Consider the following 14,349-nt stretch of genomic DNA (forward strand, 5'->3'; position numbering starts at 1 on the left):
AAAAAATTGTGACTCTTTTTGCTTTTTTTCCATAGAGAGACTTTCAGTATTCCCCTGGTACCTCTTGGCCTAAAGGAAACCAAAGATGTAGACTTTACACTCCCCCTCAAGGTAAATTTTACATACACATTTCAGAATGAATAGTTAACAGTAATAATTCCCATTTCAGATTTGTTTAAAGAAACAGAAGTAATTTAGGTACAAATTATTTTTTGTTTTGCCCTAAGATCAACATGTTAAAAATTAACTACCGCTGAGCTGGGTCATTGCTCCTACCTAGTTAGGACAAGAAGTCCAAAAATGTTTGGACTCCAAAGAAATTCCACTTTGAATTCAGAGTTAAACCAAAGAATAAAAAATCCTTCTATGGTTTTGTTTCTAATAGTATTGATTACTGATGTAAGTGTGAAAGGAAGTAGTAATGAAGGTTTTACTCAGTATTACGTAGTGATACACCAACGTACACTAACCAGGATAGCTCAGTTGGGAAGCAGTGTTGCAGCATTAACTCTGCTTGTTTGTTGTGTAATATACTTTGCTGGCTACTTGAACCATCCTCTTTATTTTCTGAACTTCTGTGTATTGTGCAATGTAGATTTTTATCTCACAGTCAACCATCTTGTATCACTGTAGCATTTGTCTCTATTTTTACTTCTGTGGGTTAAATTCCATGGTCAGATCACGGTGCCACTTGATGTCATTGCAGCTTTGTTATTTGAAGTGTAGCTCACAGGAAGTTGGCAGTCTCTTTCTGTTAACAAGTTTTTATGGTCACTTGATCCCCTTGTCATTTTGGACAATGGGGTTTGTTTGTCCCTTTCTAAACCACTAAGTGTTGTTGTTTTAAAACCAGTTGGAGCTAATGTAGCACATGTTTGGTTCCTTTACATCACAGTGAAATTTGTCTAAGATATCAAATCATAATTCTGCTGTCTTATTGTAGTCTCACTGTTGTATGTTGACTGAAAGGGAGTAGACACCGTTCAAATCACAACTGAATCAATTTCATACTGTTTGTAACTGCAGAAAAAATAGTTTCGGCTAATTTTAGATGCTCCAATTTTTTATCTTTTTTTCTATTTTAGGACTTTATTCTGGAACATTATAGTCAAGACAGTTCAGAGTATGAAGATGAAATAGCAGATCTCATGGATCTGAGACAAGTAAGTTCAAGTATGGTATATTATGAGGTCTCTTAATATACAGTTGTAAATAACATTTGTATGGAATCAAAATATGACATTTTTACTTAGAGCTTACTATACTCCAGTTGACTTAATTTCTGAGACATGGTGTATGAATGTCCATTGTCCAAGAGCTTTACAATCTGAGTAAAGAAAAAGTGAAGAAACAGATAAAGCTATGCAAAATGATTGAGCTGGTGATGTAACTTCATAAATTTTGTTAATCCAAGACTTGTCTTGCCTACTATTTTTTATTTTAAAGTATTTCAAATTTAGCAGGAAGAGTGTTGGAGTGGATTAACCTAGCAAAATACTGTAGTAGAATGGTTGGTATTTCTGACTATTGTTTGTTTCCTGTACTATGATAGAAACAGAAGCCTTCTCTGTAGCTTTCATAAGATACCTACAATTTTTATTTAATTAACTTTGAGACTTGCCAAACAGATTCTGTTTGCTTTTTTAAAGGTTGTGTGCTACTTGTGTGCAGCTGAAAAACTTTTGGCATGAATCCATATGGCTTTAAGCTTACTGTTCTCAGATTCCACACATTTCTATGATATGCAGAAGTCCAAAGGAAGCAGAGCTTTATCCTTCGGGTTTCAGTATTCATCCTCAACAGAATGCACTTAATTTTAATCTATTGTATTTCAAGGCTTGCCGCACTCCTAGCCGAGATGAAGCTGGCATTGAGATGTTGATAAGCTATTTCCTGCAACTTGGTTATGTAGAAAACAGATTTTTCCCACCCACCAGGCACATTGGAGTCTTATTTACATGGTAAGTGTGTAGTTCATGTTTCTCTTCAGTCCGTTTCCCCCCCCACCTGGTTAATCATTAACTGGTTAATCATTAACTGTCTTTTAGTCTGTAGTATGTCAGTGTGTGTCTCCTCTTGAATCCCTGCAGTGTGTTGTCAATTTTTTTTTTTTTTTAGTTAAGAGTAAACCTGAATACAGTACACCCTTTACATGCTTAAGAGTGAAACCATTGGCTAGATTATGATTTGGCTACAGGTTAGCAGAAGGGAGAAAGAGAGAAAATAATCTTCATTTTGGATAGCTACAGATATTTCTGAATTCTGAACCTAGCTGTACAAAATGAAGACAAGGAACGGGGCCAGACCTTAATTGCCCTCCTTCAATTTGTTAAGAAGACCACTTGGGCCACAGGAGAGAAAGAAGCAACTTATTTTTTTTATAAGGGAGTGCTTACTATATCTGTGAGCAAAATTTGACTCTGAATTCAAAATTTTTATGATGAAAAAAGATGACTACCATGTAGCCAAGAGGAACTGTTAATTTTCTAGTCAGACCTGCAAATAGAAATTTTAAACACAAGCAGTAGAGGGTCTGGCCATGCCCGTTGATCTTTGGCAACACCTAAGTAGGAGAGTGTAGCAGCACATACTGATACTTCCCCAGTATGCTCTCCACCTCTGTGATGTTTTATGGGCACTTCTGAGTTAAATGTAATGAGCTTATGGAGGCACTACTGTAAAACCTGCTGAAAACTCAAATAAAGCTGCTCCCTGGCTTGGTTAATTATGTGGATTATCCTTGTAGAACATGGGTTTCTGTTCACCTTCGTTTTCGCTGCAGCAGAACAGTTAATAATTCCCCTTCTCATTCAGAAAAACAGAATGAAAGTACTTGTTTTTTCAATGGACTCTGCTAATCTTGACACCTCTTCTAATATTTGTTTCCCAAGGTATGATTCCTTCACAGGTGTCCCAGTGTGTCAGCAAAACCTGTTGCTTGAAAAAGCCAGTGTTTTATTCAACATTGGAGCTCTCTACACACAGATTGGAACAAGATGCAATCGTCAGACCCAGGCTGGACTTGAAAAGGCTGTTGATGCTTTTCAGAAAGCTGCAGGTACACATCTTAAAATACTGGAAAGGTCTTCACGCAAATGTTCCCAATCTCATTCTGATGTCATATGGATTTCTGCATTTTCTACTGGCCTGATTACGCAAAAAAGGAGGAACAGGGACATTCAAGAAGCCCAGTGAAGAGCTCAGATGAAGCTTTAAATCAAAACCTGGAAGTGCAGTCTGAACATGCAGATAAGATAGTGAATACTGTGGTTAATGATTACTGAAGTGCAGTTCAAAGGTCAGAGTTACTGCAGTAGCATTAACTGCTTCATTCCTTGTTTCACCAGCATAACTTTTACCTCCATGATGGCACCTTGGTGTCAAACCTGTACAAGAGACAATTGACAGGTTGGATAAAAACCCTGCAAGCATAGTTTTCCATATGAGGGTCTTAAAAATTAATCTTACCTTTTTCTCTGGTGAAAGTTGCAATTCATTGGAAGTTGACTGCCTGTTTTCCATAAGTTCCAAAGGCAAACAGGTTCAAAATAACCTATCTCTGTCCCAAGCAAGGAGAAATAGAAATTCTAACAAAGGGAATCCTTTCCCTTGAACTAACACGTTATAAAGTCTTCTGTTTTCATTGGGGGCTTTTAAATAGATTTACTGATTTGTTTTGTAAGTATCATCTTCTGCTACATGTAATATTTAAAGACATGTCCTTTGTAATTAATATGTACTGTAAGATTTATTTCTGCACTAACATCTGTGACTACTGGTTTGCACTGTATGGGTAGCTTTATCAACTAAAAGCTGTGGAGCACAGAGTTGAATTTTCATAAATCCCCTCCTTTGAATACACAGCTATCAAAAAAAAGTCTAGTATTTCTTCATGTATATTTAAAATAAAGAAAGAAAAGGAAATTCTTTCTCAACCTTTGTATTTTGTCTGAAAGAAATTTCAATAGTTAGGAAATTCCTCCATTTTACTCCTGCTTCTTCCATTTTGCAAATAAAAAAAAATCACTGCTTTTCACTTCAACATGTTTGCAGAACAGCATTAATGCAAAACTGGAAATGTGTTATTTGCTACCACAGTTACCTTTGCAGGGCCCCAAAGCAACAGGAGGCATTTCATTGTACCTGTGCATGGTGCTGTAACACTTCATTATGTTGGCAGAGGCATGATACAGAGTTTGTATGAACTGTTTCCCAGTGCTGAATGAAAGATGTTGCACAGAATTTATCCCAACATAAGCAGAAATATGTTGAGAACAAAAAAAAAAAAAAAAAAAACAAAAAAACAAAAAAAACCAAAAAAACCAAAAAACCATGTTTTTTTCCTCCTATACTTTCAGTTCCTTTTGGTAGGGCACTCTATCAGTACTTTACCAGGCATGTCCTGGTAAATTTGGGATTAATTTTGTTAGTGCAAAACAGTAGGAATGGCCACATTTCTTTAATGGCATATTAAAAATTGAGATATGAGTGTAACATGGAAAATCAAAAATCACAGACACCGTTCAGTGGCAAAATACTGCACAACATGGCCAGAACTGAGTGTGGTGGCAAGAAGTAAGATTACAGAAGCTGGAATGCTTAAAAGGCAGAGGCCTTAGTGTTCCACTTCTGCAGGGCTGTCAGCATTCCCGAGCTAGCTGAACTCACTAAACCAGTCTGATGACATGCCTGCTGAGGGTTCTGCTTCCATCCATGAAACTGTTACTTAGTGTTGCACTACAGTTAGTGTTTGTTTTAGATTTGATATGTGATAGAAATTAGTAATGTTTTGGTGGAACCAAATGTCTAGAGAACAACCTTATTTTTACCCTATTAAATATATTTATTTATCTATAAATAAAAATTCTAGCTTACAGGCATGGAATGGAGCTTTCATTGGGACACACAATGCTCTTAGCAGCATCTGAAAAGAAGATTAATATTTAATTAAGTTTACACGTTTGTGTCTTTTCCTTCTCTCCAGAGGATCTACTACTGTCATCTCCTTAAAGCTGTGCAGATTTTTCTCTTTTTTTGTCCCCTCTGTAAGCCATAGCCTGTCATTCCCACGTATAAGTCACATTCAGTTCAGCACAGCCTTATGGTGAATCACAAGAACTTTTACAAGCAAATATGAAGGCTGCTCAGAAGTGTAATTTTGACAGCTGTACTTGGGGATGGTTGATAGCAATGCAAAGCAAAACCTGTAGGTCAGTCTAACTTTTTATGCACCAAGAATTCCTTCAGATTGCTGTAGTGCAATACTAGAAAATATCCTTTAAATCCTAATTATTATGGTACATACTAGAATTAAGTTCACTTGTTTATCTTCGTAATACTAACAAAACCATTTGTAATTGCAGGAGTTCTAAGCTACTTAAAGGAGACCTTTACTCACACACCAAGTTATGACATGAGCCCAGCTATGCTGAATGTACTAGTGAAAATGATGCTTGCACAAGCTCGAGAGTGTGTTTTTGAGCACATTGGTCTTTCTGGAATACGCAATGAGTTTTTCACACTAGTAAAAATGACACAGGAAGTTGCCAAGGTAAAATATGGGACTTTAAATCTAGTCTTTAAAATAAGTGCTTACAGTGCTGTGTTATTACCTACAGCTTTTAGTAATATTAAATATTATTATATCTTATTATATATAAAAATATATACTATTATGATTTATTATATATACTATTATGATCTATATGAATATATAGACACATTATATAATATTATATAATAGTAATATTTATTAAATTTAAATGTTAACAACCATTACTGGAAACCAAAATTAACACAGGCAGCTCACAAACTCCAGTTAAAAGCACAGCCTTTCAGAGGATTAAAATGTGAACAAAATTTAAATATTATTCTAGAGTTGTTAAAATTTTTCATAGTTCATGGAGATTAACAGAAATAGGCAGTGAACTTGCTGAAGGTTTTTAACAAGCTGTTTATGTTGGTCTTTGAAACATACAGATTTCATCCACAGAACTACATACAAACGTCAGGGGGTGTTTGTGTGGTTCCCTGTTAAGTATTGAACAACTTGACTTGTTTCCCAGCTGCTGAAGGGTTTGCAAACCAAAAAAAGCTTAATCAAGAATAGCTAAATTGTAACTGAGGGAGGGAGCTTGACAAACAGTCAAATTGGTACATGCAGAGCTGTCTTGGGACTTGCCAGAAAATGAGATAGGCTTGCCCCAGAAGGTAGTGTTAATACTTGATTGAGGTATGTACCAAGAAATTAGTATGCCATGAAGATAGTCCTGTGCTTTCTCAGTTATTTCAGAGTAGCAGATAAAAAAGTGGTTCCATAAGAGAAAAAGGCAAAGCCTTTCATACCAACCCTGTAAAGCCACCGTGACATATCTGTGGGATTGATCAGCTGCAGGGGAAAGATTTTTGATTCTGTCAGTTGGAGTAGTTTGATCCATTAAAGCAGCATTCACTGCTTGAAAACCTATTTCATTTCCTCTGTATAAAGGATAATATCCCAGTTTTAACTAGACCACACAAACTTAAGACTATGTATGACCCCACAGTTTCAAAGTGTAGCACAAACCTACTGTTTGAATATGCTTCACTTCTTTTTTCAACTCAGTTAATGAGATATATTTGTAAATTAAGACCTGATTATTATATGGTGTTTTTATTTAACTATGAAGCCATATAGATTGACTGATTTAGTCCATCTGTTCTTGTACAAAATTGATTTACCTTTCTTGTGAGGGAAAAACCAGAGAAGGCATTACCATTTTTTTCTAAACTTAATTTCAACCTATCCTAAGCATGTTTTTCCTTTCTTTGTTGTGATTGTATATGAAATTATCTTAAGCCTGAATATGATACCCCTTACTTGAGTTCCTAATACCTCATATTAAGTTCTAATATTTCAATTATTTGCTTTATTTTAGGTGGGAGAGGTTTACATGCTGGTTAACACTGCAATGAATCAGGAACCAGTGAAAGAGAATATTCCCTATTCCTGGTCTAAGCTGGCACAAATAAAGTCAGACCATTACAAAGCTCTGGCACATTACTTCACTGCCACCATTCTGTGTGACCATGAATGTAAGAATCATATTTTTTTATATGTTTGTATTAAAAAAAATACACACATCAACAGTTATAATTTGGTCTGTGAATAAGTTTTGGAGCCAAGAACTTTGGTGCTTTAATAGATATTAAATTGTAGTCATTTTCCCCACTCAAATATGAGGCCATGCTCTTTTTGTCTTTCGAGAAAAATGTGAAAATTCAGTAAACTAACTTTCACAGAAACAAAAGTTATATATCCATTATATGCTACTAAATAGTTCAGATTTTATATATATGTTTTGGCATGCAAGTATTACTTGCATATTGTAGATGATAAAACCAAAAACTTGAAATTCTTATTTATATATTTATATATGCGTATGTAAGTATTTTACTGCATTAGGAGAGAATGTAGTAATAAGTACACAGTACCCTAAAGGAAGAGGGGACCAAGAGATGTGTATGCTTAATGGTTTTTATCCATCATTACAGTGCAGCCTGGTGATGATGAAGATCAGCAGGAGAAAGCCTTGTCCCAGCTCTATGACTACGTGCCTGAAGGGCTGATGGTTCTTGCTGTTTTAAAGGACAAAGTTCAGAGAAAACAATTAGGTAACTGCCACTTTCACACAGCTACTAGCTGCAGTTTGAAAACTCCCTGGTATTTATTGTCTGTGGATGACAAGCAGTGGTTTTTAATGTTTTCAGGGAAAGCACATTTACGCAAAGCCATTGTTTACCACGAAGAAGCTCTCAGAGTCTGTGGACTCTGCAAAAAGCTTCGCAACATTGAGGTTCTTCAGGAGGTTCTGACAGCTGCACATAAACGTTCACTCCTCAAATATGCTCAGCAAGAGACAGAAGATGACTTCCTAAGTCTAATTCAGGCTCCAGATATACTCCGTAAGTGTACACAGCCAGAAATAAAGGATATCTAACCATAGGCAAATATGCTTTCATGGAGAGAGGCCTTTAATTTATATGTATCAATACATACAGAATATGCTTCCATACAGAACATAAATAATGTAAAATATACACTGCACATTTGTAGAGTTCCTGTCGTAGTTGAGATGATTACAATGCAAAGCAACACACTCCATTTTCAGAAGGCTTCAAACTGTTTTTATTCTAGCATGCATGCTTTTTATACATTCTTGCAAAACTCATATGTTTACTCATTGGTCACTAGAGACAAACAAAGTGCTGATTGGAATAGGCAGTTGCAGGTTTCTCGTATTTATCCTTCTTTCTTTCTTGGTTTCTATGTCAATGACCTTTGTAGGAAATTTTTTCAGGGGTAAACATGGATCCTCTTATCAAACTTCTCTCTGGCTCACAGAAGTTGCTGTAAAACCTCTTCCACAAGTTCGATTCCTTACATGTTTCCTCAGTCACAGATCAATGTATTTTGATCAGTATATTATTTTGCTAGAACTCTTTTACAGTATTTCTGTCTCTAGCAACACTGGTTTTTGGGGTAGATAACAATGGTGGTTAGTTAGAATCCAGCTTTTTTTGGTGACTATCTTGTGAACTAGAAAAAATGGGGAGACTTGAAAAAGTTAAATTCGTATGGGGGAAAACTACAGTAACTGTTTCTTGAGCCCAATTCTTGTACTAGACTGGGCTGTTAACTCAATTTGATGGCTATTTTTTTTTTTTTCCTACCTTAGACCAGCTCATATAACTCTTTCCTCTTTGGATGCAGAAGGAAACTGAGTGCTGGTTTTAAAAACTTCTCAAAGGAAAATAAAATAAAAATGACAATAGCATAATTTTGTTCTAAGGGATTTTTTTTAAGTTTTCCATAATGATACTGTGAGCTCTGAAGATATTTTTAAGGTAGTTCTGATATCTAACAAGCTTCCACAAAGAATAATTTTTCCACATCCCAGTAAGAATTTAGGACAAATTCCTATCTAGCTTGGAATGCAAGAAAAATAAATTTTGATGTCTTTTAACTAATACTTAAAAATACTTAAAAGTCTTTTAATTAATACTGAAAAATAATTTTATTTTCTTTTTATTTCAGCTAAAACAGAACATAAAATAGAAACAATTGCTCCTCAGTTTTCCAAGGTGAAAGTTAAAGACTTCTTTCACAAGCTGGTATGTAACATACTGATACTGACCAACATCTGCCATTTTGATAGCAACTATAAATTCACTCTTAAGTGAGAGAAGGGACACAAGTATTTTAACCTGAAAAGATAATCCTGTAGTAATTGAGCTTTTTTCAGAAGCTATTGGAGAAATCACTCCTAGCTTTAGAGGTGTAAGTCAACTTTGAGAGAAGCAAAGAATAGAAGTGCAATTTCTATATGGCTTGTGCAACATTCAGTCTTGAAAACCTTCATAAAAGTCCCATGAAGTCTCAACAGATAATTGCACACAGCTTAAGGGGAGGGAGAAATACCTAGTGTGTGGAGACAGGCATGCAGAATGTGTGACTTACATGTGACACAGCCAGTCTTTCAGGTGGCTCTGTATGTGTCAGTGGGCAGAAGGAGCTGGGAGTTCTGGTTAGGATCAGAATATGCAATGTTTCATGAATCAGTTTATCTCCTCTGAAATGGAGTAATACAGGACCTTACAGCCTATGCAGCCAGAAGATTCTGTACACCTTAACAGAGATCCTGGAACAACTTAGCAGTTGCCTTTATCCCACTCTGTTTGAAGGATCAACTGAACAGTCAAAAAATCCCTTTGCATTTCTGGGGAATTAGCTGGGAGTTAACCTGAGGAACATCTACAATAGAAGAGCTTAAAGCATTATGCCTTACAAAACCAGAAATGCTCACTTACAAGTGACAGTAAACCATGACACGCCTGCTGTTGTGTTCCCTGCAGGGCCCACTGACAGTGTTCTCAGCCAAGCAGAGATGGACAGCTCCACGTACCATTTGCCTCCACCATGAAGCAGGAGAGCTTGGATTCAGTCTGAAAGGAGGTTCACCAGTACAGGTTTATTGTCTTGATCCAGTTTGTTCTGCAGCAGTAAGTATATTGGTGTGATTTGAACAATTTCTCTGCAGACTCTAGTATTAAAATGTACCTTTAGCTAGTTCATACTAGTGGGTGGAGTATTTCTTGAGTTCTATACATTAGGATAGTAAATTCATAGAATCTGAATGCATTTTAAGTGCTATATATGCTGCAGGTTGTTAAAGTACCCATATCCCCAACATCACATGAAACTAGAGTTCATTTCTTTCTCTGTTCATTCTTAATAGTTAAAAAGTCACAAATAATAAAAGCAAACATTACTTCTTGTCTTATTCAGGAAGTTAGAAGGGATAAATACTTTAAAAGGTAGCAACAAGAATAAGGATCAGGAAGGGAATGCAAGGTGTAGTGTTTGCCTAAGAAGGGCAAGAACATTTTATTGGCTTGTAATGATGTTCTTTCAGGGAAAGTCCAAAGGGATAAAGCAGCATGCAGTGAAAAGCAGTTTACCTATAGAAAAGGCAGAAGTAACCACAGAAATACAAATAAAAATAATGAAGAAAAAGAATTAAACACTGCAGAAAATGTCTTCTGGGGACAATAGCATAGCAAAACCCAGGGTTGATTTACTTAAGGAGAAAAGTGAAAAGAACATAAAACCAGCCAACATTTGAGTATAGCAGAATCACATCAATGGTAACTCCAGAGGTAGTTTGTGTACTTGAAAGTTGCACATGTGTGGCTAGAGAATGGGTTTGTAGCATCGAAGAGTGAAATGCCTTTGGGGCAGATACTCTGTGATGACAAAAATATTTTACATGTCTTTTTAATTCTGGATAATAACCTGTGCCCAATTTTTTGACAGTCAGCAGGCCTAAAAGAAGGTGACTACATTGTTTCAGTTGGTGGCATAGATTGCAAGTGGCTTGGTGTCAGTGAAGTGCTGGAAAAATTGAAAAGTGTGGGAAAGCAGCCCATGGAGATTGAGGTTATCAGTTGCCAGGATACAGCAGCATCTTTGGTATGTAATGAGGCAAATATGTTTGGCAGATTTGATATGCTAGAGTTTTTTCACTTGCCTGCCTTCAGTTCCTGATTAATGTTTACTTTCAGGTAGTCAGATATCCCACTCAGCCTGTGAATATATAAAGCCTTCAGATGTATGTTCAGCTTTAAACCATCTGTTTAAACATTGTGACCTAGCAAGCTAAAGCAGTCTGTCTGCATAAGAATGGTTGGGTGGGTGGTGGGCTTTTTTGTAGTGGAGCTACTTAGATTAATTGTATGAAAAATCTGAAGACCTAGTTTATTTCCCCTAACTTGTCCCAGAGGATGAAGGCATTAACCCTCATCATCAGTGGACAAATCACAATGAAACAATAATGGGATGAAATAGAACATCCAAGACCACGTTTCTTTTCTGTGCACTGTTATTCTAAATGATCTGTGACTTTTGTATTAGATCGTGGATTATTGTATGTATTTTTTTTATTTTGCTGAACTTTTAACTGTCTAGTCAGTTACAAAACTACTGCAGAAGCTTTAGACTAAGGGAAAGTCATCATAAGATTAAAAAATACTCTAAATAACTCTAAATAATAAAAATACTCTAAAAAAGCTCTAAATAACTTACTAGTTGTGTGAAAGAGCCTGTAGCTCAGCTAAATCCACTGCTGCATGCTTTTAACATTCCCTGGCAAGCTTAGACACTCAAGTAGTGTTGCCTGAGAAGATATTAAGGTGCCCCTGCTGCTGTTACGTTTTCTTGTTTTGTAAAAATTGGTTTTACTTATTGAAAATAAGGAATTGTGCATCTGCCATTTCAAGTTGCAACTGGAAAGAAAAGGCTAGAATATAATCAAATTGCTTCAGGGCAAAGCTAAGAGGAGACCGAGAAGGCTGTGCCTTTCAGGTATCCCAGGAGAGTGTCACACAGGAGCTCCTATAGTTGTGATCATTGTAAAACCTGTCCAAAGACAGCAGAAGTACTCCCTTCACATCTGTGCAGGAATTACACACTTGAGCTTTGTAGGGGGCTTAGTGTGTACATTAAATAGTTGTTCTAGAAGCCAGTAAATGTTTAGCAACCCAAGAAAAAAATGACAAGTTCCTTTATGCTTTGCAGAGTATACCTTTGAGTCCACATGTGCAAAATCCCAGGGTCACAGCACTCTGAAGGGCCTGGTGCTCAGTGATACCATTAGCACAGAAAGCTTGCTGCAGTCTGCCCTGGAAAACTGTTTGCACAGTAACCTTTTGTTATTGTCAAAATTCTGACCCATTTTGGATGACTGATTCTTAAAATGCTTCTCTTTTTCCTACAGCATAGCAAGAGTGCAACTTACTCGATGGGAATGCAGAAGACATACTCCTTAATCTGTTTAGCCATGGACGAGGATAAAATTGATCAGACCAAGAAAGCCCCACTAAAACTCCCTTTTCTAAGTTGGGGAAGTAAGAACAGACAGAAAGCTGCAAGTACACTCTGCCTTCCTTCAGCTGTGGCTGGAAGTTCTCAGGTTAAGAAGAAGCTTTCTCCCTTCACACTTTTCAATACAGAAAGTTCATTGTACTGAATCTTTCGGAAGTATCTGTTAATGTGACTTTTGTTTAAAATGCAGATAAAAATATTGATCAATTTTGTCTTCACATACATAGGTATAAACTCAGACAAATACTGGTGACTTCATTTGCTGTGCATTGAGCCACTTATGGTCAGAAGCTGGCAGAAACTGTAAAACTGAAGTATTTGAAGGTTAGAATGAAGTCATTTGGGAGGTATGCAATAACAAGATGTAGATTATAGAATTGCTTACATGAGGACTGGACTCCTTTTGGATTTCAAAATACAGTTAGGACTGATTTTTCATAAAAATAGTCAAAACTATGCTAGATGGGAGTTATTTATCATAAACTTGATGCTGAAAGCAAAATAATAGGGGAGACATTAAAGAATGATTTTGCTCTTAGAGCCAGTAAATCACTTAACACTACTTTGAAGAATTATCTTAACAAACCACAGGTGAGAAGGAATCATAATATCCAGAGAAACAAGTCTTGTGCCAAGCAAGAGTGTCACAGAGTTGTGTTTTTATGCAGAGGTGCTTCCTCACAGTACTTAGGTGTAGCCTACTGAACAGGCAATTTAATTCTGGAAGAGAATTACAAGGCTTAAAATCTAAAAGGTCTTTTAAACTCCAAAAGGCTTTTACTCTCTTCTTTTTCAGATTTAGGTAACATTTTAAATGCCTGCTGATTCAATTGTTAAAAACAAGCTTTATTCCAAATGTTATTTAACCTACTTACCTTAAGACTTGTATCTCACTTGTCTTGATAAAATGGATAGCTGTGAAACAGATCTCAAAATGGACATAATATGTTGATTCAGGGGCACATAAATTGCAGTGATGCTTTAAAATATGATAAAAAAGTGCCTTGTGCTAAGTGGCAGGATATTTATTTACTATGACATCAAGCAAAAAAAAATTCTTCTGCCCTTGGAAAAATTTAATGAGCAAACTGTATCTATAGTAAGGAGGGGGACAAAAAATAACAGGTGAGCATTTCTTTGAGATTCTTCCATTTCCTTAAATTAACTGAAAATTGCTAACACTGTAGTGTTAGTTAACTTTGCCATCTACAGAGTAGATAGATACTTAAATTTTACACAAAAATCTGCATCTTGGTGTAAACTTTAAAGTTGTCATGTATTTTTAATTTCTTATGTAGTAGGTGTAAATATCTTGATGACCATTATTTAAGAATAAAAATCAGATGTTGCCATTTAGCAGTAGCTTTTTAATTCTGCTGCAGCTTGGATGATAAAGCATAATTTACAGGTATTTGCTATTTACTGTTGCCATACCTCTTGTGTGTTTCTCTAATGTTGCTTACAGAGATGTAAGAAACTTTTAAGAAAAGTTCCTGTATTGTGCAATATCAACTAAGAGTTTAAAACCAGCTTCTATTGTAAATGTAGGTGAACCCAGTGGGAAGAAATGCTGATGTCTGACTCCAGTTCAGAAGGCTGAATGATTTCTTTTTTATAACTACACTAAAATACATTAATATACTATTTAAAGGAGATACTAAAACTACAAACCTACTTTTCTAACTACCATATCTAACTCACAACTCATGGCCTCCTGGCGAGAGTCCAGCCACAGGTGGGTTGGATTGGCCATCAGGCTCAAACAATCCCCACCAGAATCCAATCAAGCAATCACCCCAGGGAAAATTCTGCAAGCACATTCCACATGGGAAAAACAAGGAGCAGAAATAGAAATTGTTTTCTCTTTCTTTCTTCTGTACTCCTCTATGAAAAAATCCTGAGAGAGAAGAATGTGCCTGCCACAAACT

General features: G+C 36.2%; 1 protein-coding gene across 1 annotated transcript in view; it reads left to right on the plus strand.

The window, feature by feature from the left end:
• The window catches only part of RHPN2 (rhophilin Rho GTPase binding protein 2), a 30,715-nt gene extending 16,938 nt beyond the window's left edge, over window positions 1-13,777 (plus strand). Inside the window, exons 4-15 of the mRNA XM_053987178.1 lie at window positions 36-111; window positions 1,086-1,163; window positions 1,837-1,961; window positions 2,892-3,058; window positions 5,364-5,551; window positions 6,918-7,074; window positions 7,534-7,653; window positions 7,750-7,944; window positions 9,077-9,153; window positions 9,895-10,041; window positions 10,856-11,011; window positions 12,315-13,777. Of these exons, the coding sequence (XP_053843153.1) occupies window positions 36-111; window positions 1,086-1,163; window positions 1,837-1,961; window positions 2,892-3,058; window positions 5,364-5,551; window positions 6,918-7,074; window positions 7,534-7,653; window positions 7,750-7,944; window positions 9,077-9,153; window positions 9,895-10,041; window positions 10,856-11,011; window positions 12,315-12,566 (1,738 nt within the window). The 3' untranslated portion in view covers window positions 12,567-13,777. The remainder of the gene's footprint in view (window positions 1-35; window positions 112-1,085; window positions 1,164-1,836; window positions 1,962-2,891; window positions 3,059-5,363; window positions 5,552-6,917; window positions 7,075-7,533; window positions 7,654-7,749; window positions 7,945-9,076; window positions 9,154-9,894; window positions 10,042-10,855; window positions 11,012-12,314) is intronic.
• The last annotated feature ends 572 nt before the right edge of the window (window positions 13,778-14,349 follow it).

Source organism: Vidua macroura, chromosome 11, assembly GCF_024509145.1.
Source record: "Vidua macroura isolate BioBank_ID:100142 chromosome 11, ASM2450914v1, whole genome shotgun sequence".
Taxonomy (NCBI): domain Eukaryota; kingdom Metazoa; phylum Chordata; class Aves; order Passeriformes; family Viduidae; genus Vidua; species Vidua macroura.